This window comes from Lampris incognitus, chromosome 3 (assembly GCF_029633865.1).
Source record: "Lampris incognitus isolate fLamInc1 chromosome 3, fLamInc1.hap2, whole genome shotgun sequence".
Taxonomy (NCBI): domain Eukaryota; kingdom Metazoa; phylum Chordata; class Actinopteri; order Lampriformes; family Lampridae; genus Lampris; species Lampris incognitus.
The window spans coordinates 32,518,655-32,546,254 of record NC_079213.1 but is presented as its reverse complement, the minus strand read 5'-3'; the positions used below and the strand labels follow the sequence as shown (position 1 = coordinate 32,546,254).

The 27,600-nt window shown below is 46.8% G+C and overlaps 1 protein-coding gene across 2 annotated transcripts; it reads right to left on the bottom strand.

Annotated features, from left to right (window-relative positions):
• Positions 1-635: 635 nt before the first annotated feature.
• Positions 636-23,639, bottom strand: prkcq (protein kinase C, theta). 2 transcript variants are annotated; one of them, XM_056278048.1, is made up of 17 exons: positions 23,436-23,639; positions 20,692-20,891; positions 18,253-18,313; positions 15,934-16,114; positions 15,809-15,840; positions 15,625-15,710; positions 9,559-9,688; positions 7,009-7,130; positions 6,741-6,870; positions 5,943-6,115; positions 4,861-5,034; positions 4,663-4,754; positions 4,486-4,548; positions 3,244-3,382; positions 2,872-3,060; positions 2,581-2,709; positions 636-1,121 (listed from the first exon to the last, which is right to left on the bottom strand). In XM_056278048.1, exons 1-17 carry the CDS (start codon positions 23,551-23,553, stop codon positions 963-965), a joined length of 2,178 nt encoding a protein of 725 aa, XP_056134023.1. In that variant the 5' UTR covers positions 23,554-23,639; the 3' UTR covers positions 636-962. The 2 variants fall into 2 exon arrangements, with proteins under 2 accessions (XP_056134023.1, XP_056134024.1); XM_056278049.1 differs by having other exon boundaries at positions 7,021-7,130.
• Between the last annotated feature and the right edge of the window lie 3,961 nt (positions 23,640-27,600).

Genomic DNA, 27,600 nt, shown 5'->3' with positions numbered 1-27,600 from the left:
CACAGAGCGAAGCCTCCACCTTGTCCCTGTGGAGTAATCTGCTGTAATGTCCCGTCCCTGTGGACCTCTGTGGAGGTGCTGGGCCTCATGTGAGGAGCTCAGGCCCAGCCGCCTGCACACTGAAAACAGATTTGACCCTCCACTTATTGCGTATGCGTATTTCTGAGCATTCCTTTGTTTCTACTATTTGCTTTTGGGCTTTTGGTGTGACGTCTGTGATTAAGTTACACGCCGGCCAACCAAAGATTTAGCCAAAGAAAACCCACAGGCCTTCAGTCTGAATAAGAATGGATGAGATGAGGATGGGTAGCAGATAGCAGCTGCTAAAGAGATTTCAGCTCCGAACAAAACTCACTGCTTCACGTACTACAGACAACCACACACAAGCTCCTACCAAAAAAAAAGAAAAATAATTTTTCATTGTGGAGGATACACAATGAGGAAAACAGAACGCTTCACGATACCGGACATGACCCGGGTGCTTCATCTTAATCATCACGTCATCCCTGAAGCTCCTGAGGGTGCAATAAGAGGACGCATGTAAACCGTGGTAATGTACTGCCGACAAGCCGTCAGGGCTGCCGCCATGCCAGAAAACATCAGGTCAGCAGAAGGACTTGCACAATAGTGGACTTAGAAAAATGGTTTTATCAGTACCGATAGTACACATTTATCTCCTGGCTGGTGGAAACTGTGCCCAGGTGGAAGTTACTGAGTGGACTACATGGATTCAACAAACACAAACTGAAACAACCAAAGACTCTGGTGATTCATGCGAAGTAAACAAACTGAATTTCTAGCTCTCCGTAGGCCGAAAGACAGAAGGCCTGCTCCTCTGTCACTGAGCGTAGTGGTTAGTGATCTTCTATGGACGTGTGCATTTGCTTTGAGACATCCCTTCCTTATCGTCTCTGTGTCGTAAGTGCTACTGCTGAAGAGGGTGCGGGTTAGTGGTCCGGCCGTCAGGGTCCTTTGATGCGCCCGATGGCCGGGTTGACGAAAGAGAAGTTTCTGAACATGTTCTGGTCGACGCTGTTGATGAGGGCCCGGTCGGCACACGACAGCCTGGGTTTCTCATCGATGAACTCCTTGTCAAAGTTGCTGCAGTCGCTTGGCGATTTCTGAAACAGCAGAGAAGCAAGGGGATGATGCACAATGTCTCATGTACACACCCAGTCAGGGGGAAAACTATGCAAGACACGATTCCTCGCCCCCTTTTTTCCCTAACTGCACTTGGACAATTACCTCTTCCGAGCTGTCCCGGTCGCTACTCGACCCCCTCTGCCGATCTGGGGAGGGCTGCAGACTACCACATGCCTCCTTCGATACATGTGGAGTCACCAGCCGCTTCTTTTCACCTGGGGGACGTAGCGCGTGGGAGGGTCACGCTATTCCCCCTCCCCCAACCGAGCGACCCGACCAACCAGAGGAGGCGCTAGTGCAGCAACCAGGACACATACCCACATCTGGCTTCCCACCCGCAGACACGGCCGATTGTGTCTGTAGGGATGCTCAACCAACCCGGAGGTAACGCGGGGATTCGAACCGGCAATCCCCATGTTGGTAGGCAACTGAATTGACCGCCATGCTACCTGGATGCCCATGAGAACCAATTTTAATCCATCCATCCATCCATTATCCGAACCGCTCATCCTGACCTACATGTCTTTGGACTGTGGGAGGAAACCGGAGCACCCGGAAGAAACCCACACAGACACGGGGAGAACATGCAAACCTCACACAGAGGACGACCTGGGACGGCCCATGAGAACCAATTTTAATCCATCCATCCATCCATTATCCAAACCGCTCATCCTGACCTACATGTCTTTGGACTGTGGGAGGAAACCGGAGCACCCGGAAGAAACCCACACAGACACGGGGAGAACATGCAAACCTCACACAGAGGACGACCTGGGACGACCCCCAAGGTTGGACTACCCCGGGGCTCGAACCCAGGACCTTGTTGCTGTGAGGCGACTGCACTAACCACTGCGCCACCGTGCCGCCCCAATTTTAATCAAGTTACCAAATTGTTTTTTCGCCACAGTTTTGATACACGCATTTCTATATTGATTTCTACAACAATAAGTTACGTTGCACATGTTTTCTTTTTTAAATTAGAAAAATGTGTGAGTTTAATGGAGGTGATTCGCCACTCATTCACTATGACGATCTAGCTTTGCTATTCCTACCATCACCATCCAAACATAACAAACCTATCATAAGAGAAGTATGTTCATATTGCTGCATGGCTTTTGGATTTAAACGATCTGTCTATTGCCTGCCAGGAAACTCTTAGTGTGCCGTGCCCTCTTCTATTCGGCTGTGTTGAGTCGTAGGTCATGTCTGTTTCTGTATTTGTCTCTGAGGCACAGATCTACTGATACAGAGCTAGTGTATATATGTTTGCATCATGGACGTTTTATGACCAATGACTCATAAGTTAAGCTTTCTCTGAGAAACCCCATCCCCAGTGCAAAAAGTAGGACCCGCCCTGAAAGCCACAGTGTAGTTGACATCCTGGATCCACCCACAAACCAGTGCTAAACACAGAGCCGTTACTGTGATTGCACTTACCACAGTCGGCCTGAAGGGGGGCACCACCTGCCGTTGCTCCAGCGCGGCCCAGTCGGTACCACTGAAGAAGCTGTGAGTCCTGATGTCGCCCTGCAGCCCTAGCCTCTGCTCAGGCTCCCTCACAAACAGCTAGAAGACAAACATGGTGGACATACATGTCTACATTACACACACAGGCCTAAACTAAGCACAGAGTACATGAAAAATGACATGCTCAGGCCCACACTTAACCTACACAACTACCCACACAACCACCACCAGCCAGTCTTCCAGACACACACAGGCCCTGACCTTGACCAGAATGTCTTTGGCGTCCTTGGGGAGCCAGCGGGGGTAACAGGGGTCATCTGTGCGTATGGACTGGAACAGTTCCTCTTCATCTCGACCACGGAACGGAGACTGGCCGATTAGCATCTCATACAGCAGCACGCCGAAGGACCACCAGTCCACCGAGTGGTTGTACTTCTGACCCAGCAAAATCTAACACACACACACACACACAAAATGTTCCTAGCTCTGTCTTCAATGTGACTTGAAATCCCATGCCCCACATAGAGATATGGGGTTAGCAACGTGTTGCGCTCCTAGTGGGATGGCTAAAGGAAAACACCATGGGTGAACATGAGTCTGGGACTGATATTTATGAGAGGAATATGTGCTCACCTCAGGAGCGATGTAGTCTGGGGTCCCACAGAAGGTGGAGGTCCGCGCGTCGTCTTGCATGTTCTCCTTACACATGCCGAAGTCCGCTATCTTTATGTGTCCCTCAGAGTCCAAAAGGACATTGTCTAGCTTTAGGTCCCTACGGAGTAAAAAGTCAATGAATGAAGGAAAGGAAATGAAAAAGAAAAGAAAGAGAATCAAACATAACATGTGCCCAGTTTGCCACTGATTCTTGAGATAAGATCGAAAAGTCGGAATGTCTTCTTTGCATTAAAAATAAAGACATTAACCTGTGTATACTCATGAAATTAATTTTATATATTTTTAAATAATTTCATTAGAATTTGTTAGAATTCAGGCTCTGTACTCGGAAAGTACATGTAACTGAACCTGTCCTCAGCAAGCGGTCACAATGTCAAACTGCCAAAAAAAGTGTTTAAAAATGCTACAAATGCATAAATATAAATATCAAATGACATGAATGGTTAAATAACATATCCCATAATACATAACGTGAACTTTAAATTATATTTTCCATAAAAAACTGCCTATCAAAGTTGCGTCCTCACTTTCCATCAGATTTTTTTTTTATAATCTGGAATAAATCAGGCAATGTCATGGTCAGCTATAACCCCGAGGACCCCTTTTCCACTTCCTGTTGTTGTTGGATGCAACAGTGGGACACTTGGTCTGGAAAATTTTCAGTTTTATGATATTTTAAACAAACAATGTTGATATCACTGCAATCACAGCTTTAACGTGTCAGCACCATCTTCCCATTATGATAATCTTAGTTAAGAATTGTGGAGTAAATGTTGGCATTTTAGTTTAGGGTATAGAGGCAGCTAGCAACTGTGGAAAAAACAAAATGGCTCCAGACACTTGAGGACTTTACACTCTTGTTGAATTGATCGAATTAAAATAGCATGCTTTTTGGTGTGTCTGACAGAGTTGACACAAATCAAGTTATGAAGTGAATAAATGTCAATTTTCATAAAAAGTGTTTTAATGTTTTAATAAAAAAACCCTGCTCCTTACATGGTTTGTTAGCTTAGTTAGACCTGTGTCTATAAATATATCCATTTCAAATCTCAAGAATCAGTGGTGTGTGTGTGAGTGAGAGAGAGAGAGAGAGCGAGAGAGAGAGAGAGAGAGAGCGAGAGAGAGAGAGAGAGAGAGAGAGAGAGAGAGAGAGAGAGAGAGAGAGAGAGAGAGAGAGAGAGAGAGAGAGAGAGACCCTACCTGTATACTATGCCCTTAGAGTGAAGGAACTGGAGCCCACAAATGATCTCTGCTGCATAAAACCTGTAAGAAGACATGGAGAGTTGGGGTGAGACAAAATAAGAAGGTGCTATTTTGGCCAGGTACACAAAACAACTAACCAAAGCTAATGTTAGACACTTCTCTGAATGGACGTACATGGATCTGGGCACGTCAAACTTTTTGCACATCTGGATGTGAAACATGAGGTCTCCTCCATTCAGATACTCCATCACAAAGAAAAGGTTTTCCTGCAACAACACAAAACTGTTCAGAGAGGTGGCGAGGGGACCTCTGGATATGTGTGTGTGTGTGTGTGTGTGGGGGGGGGGGGTCCGTTGAGCATGTGGTTGTCACCTTGGTCTGAAAGGTGCAGTAGAGATGTGTTAGGAAGGGATGTTCCCATGCTAAGGAAAGGACCCTCCTCTCAACCAACGTGCACTCCACATCGTCGTCCATCAAGACCACATCCTTCTTCAGGGCCTTCACCGCAAAGAACTGTCCTGTGCTCTTAAGCTCCGCTAAAAACACCTGGAAACACACCAACAACAAACGGCTCATTTCCTATTACTCTTTGCCCTCCTCCCTTTCACACACATAACCACCCCCGCCAACCCCCACCACAGTGGCCTGGGGGTCAGCACTGTTACCTGCAGGCCGTCCTAGGTCCTTTCTTTTTCACCCCAATTGTACTTCGCCATTTACCCCACTCTTCTGAGCCATCCCAGTCACTGCTCCACCCCTCTGTCGATCCGGGGAGGGCTGCAGACTAGCACATGCCTCCTCCAATATACTATGTGGAGTCGCCAGCTGCTTCTTTTCACCTGACAGTGAGAAAGTTTCACAAGGGGGCGTAGCGCGTGGGAGGATCACGCTATCCCCCCCAACAGGTGCCCCGACCGACCAGAGGAGGCGCTACTGCAGCGACCGGGACACATACCCATATCCGGCTTCCCACCCGCAGACACGGCCAACACGGGGATTCAAACTGGTGATCCCCATGTTGGCAGGCAACGGAATAGACCGCTATGCTACCCGGACGCCCGCTGTTCTTCCATCTTTAATCTAAACATGAACAGCGAAGGAAATATAGTTTCACATGTGTTCTGTAAATTCAGAAACTGTCCTTTGAATTCATTATGCAGGTTAGCATAATGGTTAGCAAATGCATTTGCCAACATCTGCTAACATGTGATGAAGATGGTAGTCGGGACAGACAGATCTTTATTCCAGCCAACAGGAATGTTGTATTATCAAGATTAAGACAAGGTATTTGTTTTTTTATCTTTATTTGCTCAATTATCTTTAATATGATCATTTGATTGTCTGCTGAATTGTCTTCCATACCATCTAGTCTTATCTATAACCTATTTTTTGTTTTCTGCTGCAACAAGCCCATTTCCCTAAAGGGTTAATTGAATTAAAATCTTCTCTAGCACCTTGCCAAAGCTGCCTTTGCCAAGCATCTTGTGCAGCGTGAAGTTGTCGAGGTTGAACTTGTGATGATGCTCTTTCCGGGGTACGGCATATAGGGGCTCTTCCTCTCGCTCCTCCACCATGGCCTCCGTCCGGCTCACATTGGGTGGAGCATCCCATGGTATACCCTGCAACTCTGGAGTCAGAGCCCCGGAGGGGGGTGAGAAGAGGTATAAGGGGATAGACAAAGAAAAGGAGAGGGGATGCAATATTTAAAAAGCAACTAAACCCTAGACCATTTTAGTGAGTCTGCTGACATCTACAGGTTAAAAACCATGTAAAGGTTAAAACATGGCAGGCTGGTCTTGGTCTGTGATGTTAGCATAGCAGGGTAAACACAGCTGCAGATAATAATGGATCAGCATTGACAGACAGACAGATTCAGCACTAACTAATAGTTAATTGTGCTGTCAATGCTGATAATCCAACAGATCCATTAATGTTATTAATGTTATTAGCTACAGCTATGTTTATCCTGCTATGCTAACATCACAGAGTACCAAGACCATCCTGCCATATTTTAACCTGTACATGGTTTTTAACCTGTGGATGTCAGCAAACTCACGAAAATGGTCTGGGGTTTAGTTGGTCTTGAAGGTCTATGGAGAAATTCAAATAACAGGCTAAATAATTTGACCATAGCTGTTAAGTATGTTAATGAGATATCAGGATACTGTTAATAGCTGAACCTGGTTTGAAGTGAAGTTAAACTATGCTATATACACTGGGGAAACTGCACTTCCCACATGTTTTATTCTTACCTCTGCGTGCAGGAGTCGTTGTGGTGGGTAAAGCTGTCACCAACCCTGATGGTATGCGGATTACTCCCCCCTGGCCAATGCCCACCGGCCCCTCTCGTCCGATGATCTCATTATCTTGGGAGCCTCTGGCCTATGAAGGAAATGGTGTTATATAACAAATCACTAAAATATAATATAAGGCGTTCAACCCATGGATTTTCACAGCACTTTTTTCATCTCTAAATGTGAAATTGCAGCTTAAAACATTCTGATATAATCCTGAACATACGTTTTCTCTGACCTGCTGTTTGCTCTCGATGAGGGCCAGAGCTTCAGCCATCAGCTTTTGGTTCACCCCGCAGAGGTTGGCGACTTTCTTCTGGCATTTATGATGGATATTCATACTGCATTCTGCACATTAAGACACAAAAGAACATATCCCCAGTAACACTTACAGTTATACATGGATGCAGTAAAATAAGTCATTTGTAACCATGGTATTATTATAACGATGAACTATATTTTTTGCAGCATCCTTCTGAAAGCTACAACGTATGCTCAAGACGATGACACCGTTTAAAGGATGGTATTTTCAAATCCCTCATTGGGAATATAATTCTATCGAAATGAAACATTTCTCAAAGCCAAAGCTGTTTATTTAACAATGTATCTACAAATATTCTGATCACGTTATGATGGAAAACAGGATAAGCCAGAGGACATCTTGTTGCTCAAACTAGGAAACGTTGATGCATCCCGAGCATCGGTAACACCCACATCTAAGGAGGCAGTCGTAAGAACCATGTTACATAAGTTACTTTTTATTATCCTTCAATAATTTGCAGGCAGCTTATATCGTCTCCATTAGAAGATCAAAGCTGTAATGTGTAAATGCATAGCCTTAGGATTATAAGGTTGGAGTATGTTCACATCACTGTTACGTCATAATATAACGACGCTGTTTGGTGATATTATTGATGTTGACGCTTTCAAGGGACATCTGTGACAACATTTTAGTCACTTCCACAATTCCTGATACTAGCTTTACGCTTCCGGTGTGGGAACATGGCTGCGCAAATTCACGCTTGCGGCGGCCTCACCCAGCACCGTCCATGCAGGGTCTTTGTCCACGTCTGCGTCTAAGTTTTGTCTTCCTTTGATGGCTGGGAGAGCTGGTGCTGGATCGGCTGGCAGAACGGGGCAGGCTAAGCTAACTGCTAGCCCATGCAGACCGGCGGTTCCGATAACACTGAGGGCGGTCTGGCGGCGGCCTCACCTGGCACTGACTGTGGTGTTTTTGATGTCGTCATGAGGAGTGCGGGGAGGTGTGTCGAGGGTGTCTGGCTGGGGGAACTCGGTCTGCTTCGTCCGGTGGGCCCGGGGACCACTGCTCCTGCCTGGAGCTGCGCCCGAGAAGGAAACGCCGAGGGCGGTCTGACAGGATGTGGAAGCGGGGCGGGCTAAGCTAACTGCTAACCCATGCAGACTGGCAGTCATCCTGACTGGCGTTCGTTTCCTTGGACAGTGATTTTTTTTTTGTTGTTGTTTAGTTTGGATATATGTGTTAGTTTGGATATGTGTGTTCTTGTAGGTTTTAGGTGTGTTTGTCTTTGTGTTGCAGTGCTGTGGGCTGGGGGAAGCGATATTTCTTTTCATTTCATGTGCGCAAGTGCATGAAGTGAAATGACAAATAAAGTGTTCCTGATTCCTGATAGCTGTTTTTGGAAAATGAACTAGTTTCCTTCATGTTATCCCCACTAGGAGGCTGGGATGGGAACATCTTTTCCCCAGTTGGCAGCTTGTGGCTGCAGTTGTTATTACCACATAACTCAAACACAGCAGAAGGCGGGTTTTATAATCCCTCCACCCCACCCCTCATCAGTCACACACACACACACACACACACACACACACACACACACACACACACACACACACACACACACACACATTCTTGTGCTTCTATCTTTGGGAGGACTCCTAATTGGCTACATTCCTCCCCTAGCCCTTAACCCTGACCTGACCCATCATAAACAACATGTCTGACCTTAACCCTTACCCCAACCTTAACCTAATCTTAATTCTAACCTTAACCCTAAACCCAAGTCCTAACCCTAAAATAGACCCTTAAAGAAGTGAGGACTGGACAAAATTAGGCGGCACGGTGGCACAGTGGTTAGCGCTGTTGCCTCACAGCAAGAAGGTCCTGGGTTTGAACCCCAGGGTTGTCCAACCTTGGTTGGTTGGTTGGGGGGGGTCATCCCAGATCATCCTCTGTGTGGAGTTTGCATGTTGTCCCCGGGTCTGCGGTGGGTTTTCTCTGGGTGCTCCGGTTTCCCCCGCCATCAGAAAGACATGCATGTTGGGGTTAATACTCCTGTCTGTGCCCCTGACCGAGGCAGGGCGCGACGAACTGGAGCTGGCCCCTGGCTGCTGCAGGGTGGCTGCCCACTGCTCCTAGCTACACAGCTAGGATGGGGTAAATTCAGAGAGGAATTTCCCCACGGGGATCAATAAAGTATATCAATCATCACATGTCCTCACTCTGCAAAACTGGCCTCAGCCTGGTGGTTAAAACCTCAAACTGGTCCTCACACAGACAGAAGTACAAGAACACACACCCACACACACACACACACACACAGTGTCACGAGATCATGACACAACGGGGAATTAAAACAAAGGACAGCTACGGAAGAGTTGTGCGCTGATGACTGATCGTGGTATAAAACCCCTAATGTGACACACACTGCTGACCTTCACATGCAGGTCACACAGTAGTGCAGTAATGTTACAGAGTGCACCGTATACAATGTATATGCAAGGCATCTTGTCTCACCCTCACATTTGAGCCCCTGCTTGGCCAGCCCCCACAGCAGGGTCCCGCAGTGTTCGCAGAAGGTGGGGCTTTTATAGTTGTACACCTTGAACCTGTGGGGCATGTCGATCTTGAAGCGCTCCTTGTGTATCTGCAACACACACAGTTGACAGTCACCCTCACCCGGGTGTCACATCTCAACACAAGTCATCACTGAAGCAAAGGATGGAGATTTTGAGAGAGCTGGCTTCAAACACTTCCATACAATTCATTAACACAAAACCTGACGAGGAACGCTAAACAAGTGTTAATACTAAAACAATTTTGGGGTGGAATTTTCTCCCCAATTGTACTTGGCCAATTACCCCACTCTTTCGAGTGGGGTAAGTGGCTCCACACCCTCTGCCAATCCCGGGAGGGCTGCAGACTACCACATGCCTCCTCCGATCAATGTGGAGTCGCCAGCCGCTTCTTTTCACCTGACAGTGAGGAGTTTCACCAGGGGGACGTAGCGCGTGGGAGGATCACGCTATTCCCCCCAGTTTCCCCTCCCCCCCGAACAGGCGCCCCGACTGAGCAGAGGAGGCGCTAGTACACCGACCAGGACACATACCCACATCCAGCTTCCCACCCGCAGACACGGCCAATTGTGTCTGTAGGGATGCCCAATCAAGCCATTTATATTTATATTAACTATATTTTATAGTAATTAATTAATCATTAATTACTATTTATACTTATAATAATATAATATACACTAATATAATATATATTTATAATACATAATAAATATACATATATGTATATAACAATATAATCTACATTATATATTATATATAAATAGATTATATATAAATATAACAATTGTTATTCATTATTAAGTGATTAATCAATTAATTAATACATATTACATATTACCTATTATATAATAATATATATTAATATTAATATTAAATATTGTATTATTTATATATGTTTTGTTTTTGTTTGATTTTTTTTTTAATGCAATTAAGTGACGACTTGATTTTTGTTTTGTTTTTTCTGTCTTGGTCAATCATGAAGATCTACAGCTCGGTGAACAGCCAGTTTTAAAGTGTAAAGGCACGTAGCAACGTGGTGACGCGGCTGACCCGGGTCCTTCCAACACAACAAAAGATGGTTTTGTCATTATAATAACATACATTAGATACCACCCTTTCACAGCATTGTGGACTCTCCCCTCAAGGAAAGCAGTTCAAGCCCCACTCAGTTCAGCTTGGTTAAAAAGCGTCGCCTGTCTTGAGGAAACTGTGACTCAGTATGATCTGTGGGCGTTTTGTCACATGAAATCCCAACGGTAGCTTGATATGTACAATGGATCCCCTTTTTTAACCTGTCCTGTCAGATGTTCGATGGATCCCTAATCCCTCCATTGCCTACTTCCTGTTTTTGACTTAGGACACAATATCAGCTGTATCTGCCCTGTAGATTTATTTGCCCACAGTTTTTTTTTTAGTTTTTTTGGGGATAGGTTCTGTTGCTGGCATATTTGAAGCAACAGGTACTTCACAAATATCCAAATATTAAGGTTTTGGTGTTGGTCAGTTTAATGTTAGGTGAGGCTTTCCTGAGAAAGAATATAATATGGTGCACTGAGTTTCATTTCTTCGAAATAGCCAATGCAGAATATGGCAGGTAGCGGGGAATTTGAAGAAAAGCTGAAATTGCTGTGGCCAACAAGCAGATAGCCTGCATTAGACTCAGCTTGCAGAAGGCCTTAACCAACATGTACTACAACATCAACAGCTAAAGCACTGGTTCAACTTGAGAGCTGGCCTAAGAGTACATCTGTCACCATCTTACAATGCTGTGATATCAACCATTCCCCGATCCTCTGCGAATAGCACACATGGCCATCGAAACTCTACTTAATGGTCACGATAATTTGCATATGAAACCGGTCCCTAGTTTTGGTCGTTATGCCACTGTATTGTTTATAAGGGTGGGGACACCTGCAGTCAGTTGAAACTGAAGAGGTCACTTAGATGAGTGATGAAACGTTTCTCCAATTAAACGTTGTAGCGTTGTGTCCAGATGAACTGATTCAACTTTCTATATGATTTCAGAGGAAGTTGAATCAGTTCATCTGGACACAACGTTTATTGACTGATGTGTCTCATCACTCAACTAAGTGACCTCTTCAGTCTCAACTGACTGCAGGTGTCCCCACCCTTATAAACAGTGCAGTGGCATAACAACTGAGCCAACGACCAGTTTCATATGCAAATATGGGTGTGACCATTAACTAGAGCTTTGATGGCCATGTGTGCTAGTCACAGAGGATTGGGGAATGATTGATATCACAGCATTGTAAAATGGTGACAGATGTACTCTTACCCCCCCCCCCACCTCAGTTCAGGGATGGTCATTCCCTCTTAATATAGATGGCCTCTGACTTCCCATTCAAAGCAGCGTTCCTCCCTATTAAGGATGTGCGCATCCTCATCCCTGAAAGAGTGGCCACTGGCCTGTAGATGGTTGTAGACTGTGGAGTCCTGGTCTGTCAATGGTGTCTGTGGAGTCCTGGTCTGACGTGTTAGCTCTCCTGTGTTGTGCCATCCTCTTGGCCAGCGTCTGTTTAGTTTCCCCAATGCACAAGTCACGGCAATCCTCCTGGCACTTAACCCCATACACTAGTATATTGCTCTGTTTGTGCCTGGGGACCTGATCCTTGGGGTTGCCCAACTTCTGACGCAGTGTGTTTTGGGGTTTGAAAGCAACTGAGACATGGAGTTTTGAAAATACGCGACTCAGCTTTTCTGCCACTGCCATCACATACGGAATCACCACTGGTTCATGTTTATAAGGGTGGGGATACCTGCATTCAGTTTAGACTGAAGAGGTCACTTAGTGATGAAACGTATCTGTCAATAACATTCTATCCAGGTGAACTGATTCAACCTTCTGTGATCTTCTTACCTGGATTACTGAGCATGCATCAAGACACAAGACATTTTGACTCATTTCAGCGAGATTTGCCTTAAACATGTACATGATTATGAGCAAAAAGCGCATAAAATGGCAGATACAGGAACCACCTGAGATTCAGCCTCAGGTGCAGACAGAGCGGGATTACACCTAAGAGCCTGCAAATGAAATCTTCAGTCAAGGGCCACCGAGCTAACCAGATCCTCCAGAAGGCTCAGAAGTAGCTGTTGAACAGGTGAGGCAAACTAATTTTACCACTGATGCTTTGAAAACCAAAGAGGATCAGATCCAACAGAGACTCATGTGGCGTCCGGATGAGAACAAGTTTCCAACATGCGACTGAGTTCACGGAGAAGGCTCGTCTAGCACAACACGAAAAGTCAAAAACCAGGCAGCAAAAGAAGTTTGACCTACTTGCTGCATGCCAGAGACAGACGCCAGACACACGCTGACGATGTGGACAAGTGGGTGAAGAATTTGTCTGACAGACAACTCACCCAGGCTCGAGAAAGACCTCCTTGCTAAGGGGATGAATTTTGCTGTTATGCTGCGGCAAATCCCGCTACTGGAACTGGAACTGATCACAGCCATGGAATCAGCAATCCGTAAAAAAGTCATCGCAGACCTGGAAGCAGCGCAACTGCGGATGCAAGTTTCAGCCTGCCTCCAACATCAGTAGAGACGAGAGGAAAGCTCTCACAACTCTCAGTAAGGACAAAGCATCATCATCCTTCCGGCAGACAAAGACAGATGCACCGCTGTATTAAACCAGAAAGACTATCATGAGAAAGTTCTGACGTTACTCAGCAACATAAATACTTATGAGCTCCTGAAACGAGATCCAGGCAGTGGTTACAAGAAAAAGGTGATAGACTGTCTGAAGCTGCTATACCCAGCGGACGCTACATCTAGTCTGAATGCTTTACCTAACACATAAACAGGATGTGCCATTACGAGCTATTGTTAGTATGATTAACTCAGTGACCTTTATCATCTCTAAATTTCTAGTATCGATTCTTTAACCGTTGGTAGGCAGTAATGAACATCACACTCAGAATACTATAGATTTTCGGGATAAGGTGAGGGCCATCATTATGGAGGCGGATGAAACAATGGTTTCTTATGATGTTACGTCTCTTTTCATGGCATTGCTGTTGATGAAGCAGTGGAGGTGGTCCGTATGAAATTATAGGACGACCCCACCCTTAGCAACAGGACCACCCTTAACACTGACCAAGGGTGTCTGCTCCTGAAGCTGTGTCTTCAGTCCACGTTCTTCACATACAGGGGGCAGTACTATAGGCAGAAGAATGGGTGTGCTATGGGGTCCCCAGTCTCACCTGTAGTGGCCAATTTGTAAATGGAGGAAGTGGAAAAGAAGGCTGTGATGTCCTATCCAGGGACACCACCTAGCCATTGGTTCAGATTTGTGAACGACACCTGGGTTAGAATTAAATCTCAGGGTGTAGCACATTTCACCGACCGCATTAGCTCTGTGGACACCACATCAAGTTGACCAGGGAGGACGTGACAAATGACAGGTTAGTCTTCTTACACTGTGAAATTACAACTGGTGATGGGGGACATTTGATTGGTGATGTTTACCATTAACCAACACATACTGATCAGTACTGTAGGTTTGACTCTCATCATCCACTGGAGCACAAACTAGGAGTCATCAGGACGCTGCACCACCGAGCTGACACTGTCCCCACTGACACAGCAGCCGGGGAAGGGGAGAAATCCCACATTAAACAGGCCTTGGTTAAGTGTGGTTATCCTAACTGGGCGTTTGTCAAAGCCAGGAAGACATCCAAACAGTGCACCAGCCAATCGAAGAGATGAGGGCAACAGCTGCCTAAGTGTAAACCAGTGGTGATTCTGTATGTGGCAGGAGTGTCGGAACAGTTGAGATGCATATTTTCCAAACACCGTGTCTCAGCTGCTTTCAAACTCCAAAACATGCTGCACCAGAAGCTGATCCACCTCAAGGATCAGGTCCCCCGGCACAAACAGAGCAATATAGTGTATGGGTCTAAGTGCCAGGAGGATTGCCGTGACTTGTACATCGGGGAAACTAAACAGATGCTGGCCAAGAGGATGGCACAACACAGGAGAGCTAACACCTCAGGCCAGGACTCCACAGTCTACACCATCTACAGTCTACACCATCTACACAGTCTACACCATCTACAGTCTACACCATCTACACAGTCTACACCATCTACAGTCTACACCATCTACACAGTCTGCACCATCTACAGGCCAGTGGCCACTCTTTCAGGGATGAGGATGTGCACATCCTTGTATGAACGCTGGTTTGAACGGGGAGTCAGAGGCCACTGATGTGAAAAGGGAATGACCACTCCTGAACCGGGGGGGGGGGGGGCTAAGAATACATCTGTCACCATTTTACAATGCTGTGATTGCAGCTATTCCCAAATCCTCTGTGAATAGTACACATGGCCATCTAGTTAATGGTCACGGTAATTTGCATATGAAACCGATCGTTGGTTTGGGTCGTTATGCCACTGTGTTGTTTATAAGGGTGGGGATACCTGCAGTCAGTTGAGACCGAAGAGGTCACTTAGATGATGATGAAACATATCTATTAATAAAATTGTGTCCAGATGAACTGATTCAACTTCCCTTGATTTCCTTACCTGGATTATTGAGCATGCGTCAAGACACAGGTTCGATTTTCTTTTTTTTTCCCTAGCAGTGAGGCTGGCACTGCACTCTGAGATTTAGAGTGGTCAAACACCAAAATAACAATCTTCACAAACTTCCCTGGAACCACAGAGGAGGAAGAGGGGCGTGTGCATGTCACAGCACATACCACAGCACGGGGCGTAGCATTATTTACTGTTTTCTTGTTTCTTCATGAACACGGTGGTGGAGGAGGAAATGGAACATGGGGTAGCGAGCTAAGCAGGGACAAAGACTACATAATAATGACATTAAACAAGTCCCCTGTATGAGCTGACTGGTTAATGAGGACGTAACCGGAGGGGTTCACATCACCACGCAGACACCTGACACTTGATAAGAAATGTCCTTTGACTACCTGGAGGAGTCTAGTCTCAAAGTGGTTGCTGTGGAACAATGCACAAGACATACCATTGTCTCTCTGCTGTTGACTGCTGAACCGGTGCACTTGGCAATGACTTTGTCAATGCATTTCTTGTGGATGGCCGCGTTGCACTCTGGGAGAGGAAAGATGAGATAGATAAACGAGAGCAGGGATGTGCAAGCACAGTAATAGACTGATGATACAACGGGGGGGGGTAGAAGTCACACTCACGTCTGCATTGGTAACCCTGCTTATTAAGGCCCCTGTGATGGAGAGAAACAATCTGGAGTACACCACAAGATGACTAATATGATGACTTTGTGTATGTGAGGGTGGGTGCTCACGGGAGGCCGTACCATACAAACTCTTTGCAGACGGAGCAGAAGGTGGGCTGGGGGAAGAAGGTGGCGCTGAACTCGTGGCATTTCACCACGTGCACTTTAGCCTGTTTGATGGCCCCGCGTCGCTGGTGGAGGGCAAACACGCCCTCCCTCTCCTTATCCTCCTCCGCGTCGCCCTCGCTCTGGCCTGTGGCATCTGATGTACAACCCCCACCAAAGCCCAGCAACGAGAAAAGTTAGCAAGGCGAGATCACGATGAAGAAGAAAACACAGCAGACGTGTTGGCTTGTGTGTGTCGTGTTGTCCTCTTTGTACCACTGCAAACTCCCTCTGTCAGTGTGCCAGTTGTGTGTGTGTGTGTTCGTCTGTGTCTGTGTGTGCGTGCGTGCATATGTGCACATGCATGCGCTGCAAAGCAGGGGGGGGGGTTCTTACTGACTTCCTGCCCATCGAGCCCACAGGCTGACATTTTCAAATTCAGCTCTTGGCACAGGCAGTGCATGCTTTTTCTTCTTCTTCGTGTATGACTGTGCTCGTATGTGCGTGCCTGTGTGTTGTCTCTGTGAAGTGTTGGTGGATGTGTGTGTCTGCAATGTAATTGCACCATATTACCGCGTACCAAATTGCACAGCCACCTGCTGTAAGCAGCCCTCATTAATTCCCGAGTCTTAATTTACAGCCACATGAGAGGAGTTCCCCCTTTCTTGGCTTTGCCGGGCCGTGGCTTGCCGGGCCCGATGTCAACAAAACACAACTAAGGGGGGGGGGGGGGATTTCCCGCTTATCGCATAGTGACATTATCAGTGCTTACAAACAGCTGAGGTGGAGTTTCTGAAGACTCTCCTCTGGCTGGAGGAACTATAATTACTCTGGGACATGTAGGTTCACTGCCCTTGTTTATTTCATCCAACATGAACTGTCCCACATCCCAGTCCCCCCCCCCCTTTTCTCCCCAATTGTACTTGGCCAATTATCCCACTCTTCTGAGCCGTCCCCGGTCGCTGCTTCACCCCCTCTGCCGATCCGGGCAAGGCTGCAGACTACCACATGCCTCCTCCGATACATGTGGAGTTGCCAGCCGCTTCTTTTCACCTGACAGTGAGGAGTTTCACCAGGGGGACATAGCGCATGGGAGGATCACGCTATTCCCCCCAGTGCCCCCCGAACAGGCACCCTGACCAAGCAGAGGAGGTACTAGTACAGTGACCAGGATACATACCCACATCCGGCTCCCCACCCACAGACACAGCCAATTTGTGTCTGTAGGGACGCCCGACCAAGCTGGAGGTAACGCAGGGACTCGAACCGGCAATCCCCGTGTTGGTAGGCATTGGGATAGACTGCTACACTACCCACAGCACAGACCTACATGATCCAAATGAAACTAGCTAAACTCGATCAGAAACAAGGGTTTGTTAAATTCGCCCACAGGGAGCGTCTGGGTAGTGTAGCGGTATATTCAGTTGCCTACCAACACGGGGATCGTCAGTTTGAGTCCCCGCGTTACTGCCAGCTTGGTCGGGCATCCCGACAGACACAATTGGCCATGTCTGCGGGTGGGAAGCCGGATGTGGGTATGTGTCCTGGCCGCTGCACTAGCCCCTCCTCTGGTCGGTCGGGGCGCCTGTTCGGGGGGGGGGGACTGGGGGGAATAGCATGATCCTCCCATGCGCTACGTCCCCCTGGTGAAACTCCTCACCGTCAGGTGAAAAGAAGTGGCTGGCGACTCCACATGGATCGGAGGAGGCATGTGGTAGTCTGCAGCCCTCCCCGGACCGGCAGAGGGTGTGGAGCAGCGACCAGGACAGCTCGGAAGAGTGGGGTCAAGTCAGTTTTGTTTGTATAGCGCAATATCACAAATTACAAATTTGCCAGAAGGGGCTTTACAGCAACACAGCATCCTGGGGTAATTGGCCGGATACAATTGGGGAGAAAAAGGGGGGAAATTTTTTAAAAAAAAGGGAGAAATAAGGGTTTGTTAAATTCACCAACAGATTTAAATGATGTTCTATCAGCAACTCTTGAGTACATCTTACTTAGTGTAGGCGTGTCATAACACTGAATATGTTCCCCTTGAGAAAAAAATGTAAATGAAATATTAACCACACAACCAACCCTTTCTCATGCACTTCCTTTTCCTTTTTTTATTTTTTTTAATTTTTTTGCCATTTTGATAAATAACTCAGTTGGGTCAGGATCAGTTATAGTCTGCTACAACAAAAGGAGGGGTTTGGTGTGGACTAAATCAGAACTGAACTTCATAATGACCTCAAACCACCAAGATAAACAACAACATACAACTTGACTTATAAAGGTTAAAAGAAAGTGACTCACCGCTCTTCTCCAGATAGTATCTGGCCTCCATTAGCACGCGGCCCTGTGGCTTCAGCTCCAGCTGAGATGGAGGCAAAGAGAAAGAAAAACAAAACCAGCACCTTGAAAACACCAGTGGAGGAAGGACGGGAGAGCAGTTCACCAGAAGAAGCATAAAAATGAAAGAGGAAGTGTCTGGACGTCACTAGTACCCACTAACAGTACCCACAGACACTATCCACTAACAGTACTCACTAACAGTAGCCACTAAGTACCTGCTAACAGTACACGGACACTACCCACTAACAGTATTCACTAACAGCAGCCACTAACAGTACTCACTAACAGTACTCACTAACAGTAGCCACTAACAGTAGCCACTAAGTACCCACTAACAGTACCCACGGACACTACACACTAACAGTACTCACTAACAGTAGCCACTAAGTACCCACTAACAGTACACACAGAAACTACCCTCTAACAGTACTCAAGAACAGTAGCCACTAAGTACCCATTAACAGTACCCACGGACACTACCCTCTAACAGTACTCACTAACAGTAGCCACTAAGTACCCATTAACAGTACCCACGGACACTACCCACTAACAGTACTCACTAACAGTAGCCACTAACAGTACTCACTAGCAGTACTCACTAACAGTAGCCACTAACAGTACCCACTAACAGTACCCACTAACAGTAGCCACAGACACTACCCACTAACAGTACCCACTAACAGTAGCCACAGACACTACCCACTAACACTACTCACTAACAGTAGCAACTAACACTACTCACTAACAGCAGCCACTAACAGTAGCCACGAACAGTAGCCACTAACAGTACCCACGGACACTACCCACTAACAGTAGCCACTAACAGTACTCACTAACAGTAGCCACTAACAGTACTCACAAACAGTAGCCACTACCAGTAGCCACTAACAGTAGCCACTAACACTACTCACTAACAGTACTCACTAACAGTACCAACTAAGTATCCACTTACAGTACCCACAGACACTACCCACTAATAGTAGCCACTAACAGTACCCACTAACAGTACTCACTAAGTACCCACTAACAGTACTCACTGAGTACAGACTAACAGTAGCCATTAAAGGTACTCACTAACAGTACTCACTAACAGTACCCACTAACAGTAGTCACTAACAGTACCCACTAACACTACTCACTAAAAGTACCCACTAACAGTACCCACTAACACTACTCACTAACAGTACTCACTAACAGTATCCACTAACAGTATCCACTAACAGTACTCACTAACAGTACCCACTAACAGTACCCACTAACAGTAGTCACTAACAGTACCCACTAACAGTACCCACTAACACTACTCACTAACAGTACCCACTAACACTACTCACTAACAGTACTCACTAACAATAGCCACTAACAGTACCAACTACGTATCCACTTACAGTACCCACAGACACTACCCACTAATAGTAGCCACTAACAGTAGCCACTAACAGTACCCACTAAGTACTCACTAACAGTAGCCACTAAGTATCCACTTACAGTACCCACAGACACTACCCACTAATAGTAGCCACTAACAGTACCCACTAACAGTACTCACTAAGTACTCACTAACAGTAGCCACTAAGTATCCACTTACAGTACCCACAGACACTACCCACTAATAGTAGCCACTAACAGTACCCACTAACAGTACTCACTAAGTACTCACTAACAGTAGCCACTAAGTATCCACTTACAGTACCCACAGACACTACCCACTAACAGTAACCATTAACACTATCAACTAACAGTACCAACTCAGGACCCACTAACAGTAGCTGGATGAGAACTGAGGAAGACATGCTGCCACACACACACACACACTCACACTCACACACAGTCGCGCACACACCCACACACACGCACGCACACACACACTCACACACACTCAGTCTCACACACACACACACACACACACACAGTCGTACACACACGCACACACACACACACACACACACACACACACGCACGCACACACACACTCACACACACTCAGTCTCACACACACACACACACACACACACACACACACACACACACACACACACACACACACACAGTCGTACACACACGCACACACACACATACACACACACCCACACACACGCACGCACGCACACACACACTCACACACACTCAGTCTCTCACATACACACACACACACACACACACACAGTCGTACACACACACACACACACTCAGTTGCGCACGCACACACAATCACACACACACTCAAGTTGCACACATACACACTCGCACACACACTCACGCACACTCAGTCACACACACACACTCATGCACACACCACACTCACTCACACACACACACACTCACACACACACACTCAGTCGTCAACACACTCATGCACACACCACACTCACATACACACACACACTCTCGTGAACTCACCCAGATCTCCAGCCTGCCGTTCTCTTTCTTGCAGCGGGATGCCAGGGTGTCCAGGACCACCGTGGCCTCAGACTTGAGCTCCGCCGTGCGGTCCTTCACCATCACGTGCATGACGCGTCCCCGGTGGATATGAGCATCAAATGTGGTGGTCCAGGGGGGGTACATGGTGGGCTTCTTCTGCTTGTACACTGGACCCTTGTCTGGACAGACAAACAGTTGGAAGCCAGTCACGTTTTATTGGCAGGACCAGCCATGGACCATCCATGGACCATCCATAGACCATCCATGGACCCTTCATGGACCATTCATGGACCATCCATGGACCATCCATAGACCATCCATGGACCATCCATGGACCATCCATGGACCATCCATAGACCATCCATGGACCATCCATGGACCATCCATAGACCATCCATGGACCAGCCATGGACCATCCATGGACCATCCATGGACCATCCATAGACCATCCATGGACCATCCATGGACCATCCATAGACCATCCATGGACCATCCATAGACCATCCATGGACCATCCATGGACCATCCATAGACCATCCATGGCTTTTACTTAAAGCAGTTGTACAACATCAGGCATGAGGAATGCTCTACTGCACACAGATGGCACATGTAGGGTTGAGCATTACGTATATGAAAGAATAATGAATGTTTTTTTTCCCTACAGCAGTTCATACTGCAACCACCATGTTGTCTCGGCTCATACACTACAGAGTGCACCCATCCATCCATCCATCCATCCAGCCATCCATCCATCCGTTCATCCATCCATCCATCCATCCGTCCATTATCCGAACCTCTTATCCTGCTGTCTGGGTCGCAGGGATGCTGGAGCCTATCCCAGCAGTCATTGGGCAGCAGGCGGGGAGACACCCTGGACAGGCCACCAGGCCATCACATGGCCGAGACACACATACACACCGACACACCGACACACCGACACACACACACACACACACACACACCGACACACACACACACACACACACACACACACACACACACACACACACACACACACACACACACACACACACACACCAAGGGGCAATTTAGTACGTCCAATTCACCTGACCTACATGTCTTTGGACTGTGGGAGGAAACCGGAGCACCCGGGGGAAACCCACACAGACATGGGGAGAACATGCAAACTCCACACAGAGGATGACCCGGGACAGCCCCCAAGGTTGGACTACCCTGGGGCTCGAACCCAGAACCTTCTTGCTGTGAGGCGACCGCGCTAACCACTGCATCAACGACCGTGCCGCCCTAGAGTGCACCTAAGGGTGTTAAATATACATGCAGCCTCCACACACTTGGTCACATGACCCAGGCATTATTTCCGGTTATCCAGCCTTACCGAGGTGGAGATTTTCTGTCTCATCCCGTGGCTAAAAACAAATACCTCCAGCCTTGATAACTGACGCCTGCTGTTTCCTCATCTGCCATAACGTCCCATATATCCACTTACATAACCCTCACATGCAACCTCACATGCAACCTCACATGCATCTACTGCGCTCTCCACCATCATCATCATCATCATCATCCTCCTCCTCCTGCTGCTCTCCGGCAGCTCACGGCAGCCCCGGGCCCTGACGAACGTGCGGATCAGTGCTGGTTATATTAAACAGAGGAAAGTGTGTGGAAGGTGTCACGCGGGCCACACTTTGTTTTCGTCTTGTCTTTTTTTCCGCGCCGCTGTCGTGCTGTGACAGAGAAGTCGACAGGTTTTGATCTCAGTTCCTGTGTTTTTCTCACTATGGCCACAGGTGACATTTGACATTTCGACCAGGTGCGCTTTCACGTCCTTCTTTCTTAGTCCGGCACCGAGACTCGCGCTCGGCCCGGAAGCCCAAGAAAAACAAAAACCGAAACAACCAACTTCTGCGAAACGCTTCAGGTCATGGACGCGCCGCTCGGAAGGCCGTGATAAATGACCTCTTTGTGACGAAGATGAAGAAAGCAGAATGGCCTCGCCTCATTTGACAGCTGCCGGCGAGCACTGCCCCCGTCATAGTACAAATATTATAAATGATGAAGTGCTTTGTGTCATCTCCTTTTACCAGACGAGTTTCTCATCATCAGCTCTTAAAGACCCGAGCATGAAACTGCGGCATAGTCACACTTGAAATGAGTCAATAGATCAAGTGAAATACATGCACACACACACACACACACACACACACACAGCCCTGTGCCTCATCCTCCACTACGCTGAAGGAAGACTACTGTGGTTTGAGAGGAGGGTTAAAAAAAAAAGAACAGGTCCCTCCTCTTTCCTCTCCATGACACGCTGTTTTTAGCATTACTATGCCCTCATATTCCACCAGTTGTTAAAGATAGTCAAAAGAAGAACAGAAAAGTCTGGTCGCAGTTCATTATCGCTCCTTGCGAGCTTGCTGAAAATGTCTCGCGTGAGTCACCCGACCACATGGAGGACCTTTAAGAGTTAAAAGACACAGAGGTGTATTGTTTTAAAAACATACATGGGTACGCTATCTTTATCTGAGCCCGAGAACTGGGCAGCATGCGTCAATCCTACCTAATCTTGCCCTGAGGATAGAGTCGACAAAGCCTCATTCATACCTGTGACCGCCAGAGTTACCCGCCAACCTGTCTACGTGCTGTTCCAGCAGCGCAACCGTCCTCTTCCTCACTGTAAAAGTCTGCTACTCCCTACTCAGCACACAGACACAGACACAAAAAGACGGAGAGGGGCTGACCGGTGTCGATGGACTCCTTCATGTAGACGGCACAGTACGGGTTGAGAACCTCTTCGTGGTAGGCCAGGCCCGGGTCCATCTCAAAGTTTGAGAAGCCGATGCGCAGGAAGGGAGACATGGCTCCACCGTCCTCCAGGCAGCTTTCAAAAAAAAACGGAGAGCTGCCACTTCAGAGTTCACCTCGGGGGCGGCGGGGGCGGGGGGGTTGGTGGGCAGGTGCACCTCACTTGCTGTGGAAGAAGAAGAGGGGCCGGCCTTGCTCTCCTGCTGGTGATCCGTCCGTCTCAGAGGCAGTGTTCATGTTATTAACACATGTTGAGAGAAGTGAGCGTCCCTCCCCGTCCGTGTGTGCATTCCCCCTCCACCCCGTTGCCCCCCTTCCTCCCACTGCGACGGCGGTCAACACAGCACACACACCGATGAGGCTTTTTTTCCTCCGGCAGAGAGAGAGAGAGAGCGAGAGAGAGCGAAAGAGAGAGAGAGAGGTGTTGGTGCAGGGGAGGGGAGGGAGGCTGAAAGGCTGGCTAGAAGCTTTCTGAGCAGCAGAGGTTTTGCCCTTGATGCTTTAAACAGCTTGTCCTGTTAAGAGGTGTAAGTCACCCTGTAAGGGGAAGAGAGAGACAGAGAGACAGAGAGACAGAGACAGAGAGATAGAGACAGAGAGACAGAGAGAGATCAAATAATCAAAATCAATTGTGGGATATGTGGAACAACTTCAACACAAAGCAACTTAAACAAGCATTACCTATCCAAAGTGGTGACACCCGGTGAGCACATTTTGAAAATCTGTGCAAAGACAATCCAATAAATCCAATTAACTCAAATCAATGTATTATAAAAGAAAAACTCCAAACATTAGAAGAAACAATTAAAGACAACCAAAACCCCCCATTGATTTCCCAATTACTTGGGAAGAACTGACCACACAAACAAAACCTCTCCGACCATGGAAAGCGTTTGGTTCAGACGGCATTAAAAATGAAATGCTCAAACGCGGTATCCCTGAGAAGCAGGGTGCCGTGCTGAAGTTGTTCAATATCGTTCCACAGTCAGGATGTGTTCCTGACATCTGGTGCGAAGGGCTCATTTCCCCCATTCATAAGAGTGGGGACAAATCAGACCCTAGCAACTACGGTGGCATCTGTGTGTCAGCAGTTGTTTAGGTACATTATTCTGTAGTATTCTACATAAAAGAATACGAGATTTCCTTGAACAGCACTCCATCCTGAGTAAAACTCAAATTGGCTTCTTCCCAAAAAAACACACCACCGACCATGTATTTACCATTCACACTTTAACTAACAAACATGTACACCAAACAAAAAAATGGTAAAGATATTCACTCGTTTTATTGATTTTAAGAAAGCTTTCAACTGTATTTGGCATGAAGGGCTCTATTACAGACTTCTACACTGTGGTATAGGGTGCAAATCACTGCATTTGGAAAATGGGTGTGCTGTTAAAACTGGAGACAAACAAACTGAATTCTTCAACGACAGCAGAGGTGTTCGGCAGGGGTGCCGTTTGAGTCCTACTTTATTTAATGTATATATAAATGAACTTGCTATTCAGCTGGATCAGTGTGCTGCTCCTGGCCTCTCCCTCCTAGACAGAGAGATGCAGTATCTCTTCTATGCTGATGACCTCATTCTACTGTCTCCTACTGAACAAGGACTACAGCAACAGCTCAACATATTACTGTCAGAACTGGGCCCAGGCAGTAACTATGAAGAAAACTAATGTCATAATTTTTCAAAAAAGCCCCAAATGGCAAGAAAAAAAAACAGATTACCACAAATAATTATATCATTGAACACAGTATTAGTTATACCTACCTTGGTATAATAACCCTGACAGCATCAGGGAGTTTCAACACGGCAGTGAATGCATTGAAAGAAAACGCTTGAAGAGCTCTAAACACAATTAAGAGCAAATTTTATAGTTTCCAAATTCCAGTGAAAATCTGGCTTAAAATATTTGATAGTGTCATCCGGCCCATTGCGATGTATGGTAGTGAAGTATGGGGTGCACTCAGTCATCATAGCTATACCCGGCGTCGGGACAAAATTCCAACATAATCTTTACACGCTGAATTCTGCAGATACGTTTTACACGTACATAGAAAAACACCAACAAGCGCATGTGGAGCAGAAATAGGCAGACACCCACTGATAATCACCATTCAAAAGAGAGCACTTAAATGTTTAAAATCACCTTAAATTCAGCCCCTAGACACCCTCCATGCGAAAGCCCTCCAAACCCAGGAGCCGAGTCCAGAACAGCCTCCCGTGTCAGGTGGTGCTGGTACTATCTGCCCCTCTCAGACACACTCGGACCCGTCTCACACCAACACCACTTTCCAAACACCACCCAGAGTCACCCAACTTATGACACAATGTAAAGAAACCAATTTGGAAGAAACTACTACGTTATCGGACCCTAAAGAGATGATGAATTGGCAGAATATCTCTACTGACAGAGACGGGAAGCAGAGACAGACCCTAACCAAGTACCGGCTCAGTGACCACCAAATGAAAATCAAAAAAGGACGACACAAAAAAATCATGGCAACCTAAAGAAAACTGGGTATAAGGCCACTGAGAGGTGAGGTTGAGACAAAGAAGCACTTCCTCCTACACTGTGAAACATTCAATGAAATAAGGAACATTTAACTTAACAAGTTGAACTCTTTAATTTCACATTTCAAAGAGCTTAGCGACCTCTCAAAATTACAAATACTCCCAGGAGAAGGAGACAGGGCATAGCTTGCTGCCCAGTATGCATCAATATGCCACAATCTGAGGGACAGTGAGTGACCTAGACACACACACAAATATGTGCATAGCATACACTTCATATATGTATATATTATATGTGTATATTGCTCAGGAAAAAGGAAGTAACACCAAAACCAATTCTACCGCTTCGGTTCCTCGGAAACCCATATGAACACGACTAATAGCCTAAACCAACCATCGCCAACTCCAACTACAGCTGGGCAATCATTCAATATAATTTTCTGCTGTCTTTCAAACTTACTGTATCAAGATGAAATTTGGATATTGCCATAAAATCTATAAAATAGAGAATAAAATCTTCCATAAAAAGGGGTCTGGAATATTTGAGAGAGTATTATTTGAGAACTAGCTTTGGTTTGATATGTCCCCATTACCAAACAGCTCAATGTGATGAACCTCAGCCGGATTCTTCAATATGGCGTTTTTGCACATGGAAGCAGACATCACGGTACACATATATCGCGCAAAATGTCTTATGATTACCAGGGTCATAACACGTTCCACATCACCCGGCGCTAACTCCAAGTCTCTAACCCACGAAAATAAAGGTCCAGAGTGCACGTCCATACCTTAGAGACCCGTAAACAGCAGCTGTCTTCCTCTGAGCCTTGAAACCCTCTTGTAAGAGCCCAGATTGATGCGGTAACCATCAGTAAAACAGGCCCAGAGTCACCAGCCGGCTGCAGAGCACGCGGACTGCCTCCGCTGTGCTAGACCGAGCCCCGGCTGTGGGGTTTTGTGGTGAGCTCAGCACACACTCGGACTCACCGTGTCAGTCTGGCTGATATTTGAGGCCGGCCGCGGAGAGCCGTGTGTGTGTGCATGTGTGTGTGTGTGTGGGTGGGTGGGTGGTTGTGTGTGTGTCACAGCCCAAGAGGTGCAGAGGAGACCAGGAAAGGACTATTATTAGAAATGTAATGCTAAACGCTGATCAGGAATAGACAACCGACGCCGCATTCGACTCCATCACAGTCCGGTACAAGTCAATCTTTAAAATTCAAGGCTGTAAACCTCAGTGACCCCGTGTGTGTGACGCAGGCAAGAAAGACACGCAAACTGCATTTTTTTTAAGAGTAGGCTAGTCCTTTTGTGTGTTCCTGATGCTACCGCTATAGGCTTTTTTCTAAATTTAATTTATAAATCTGATCTAAATCTACAGCTCTAAATCTTGTTCTTGATCCGGTCTGTGCAGTTTTCATCATTCCCGAATGCCGACTGTCACTATTTTTGCTCCAGTTTAGCGCTGTAGATCCAATTCGTATGAGCAGTCATGGATTTATTATTACAACGGTGCGTATCTGATTTTGGGCCTCTTCGATAAAGTGAAACCAGGGACAGATTGACACTGACCCTGATGCTGACACCCA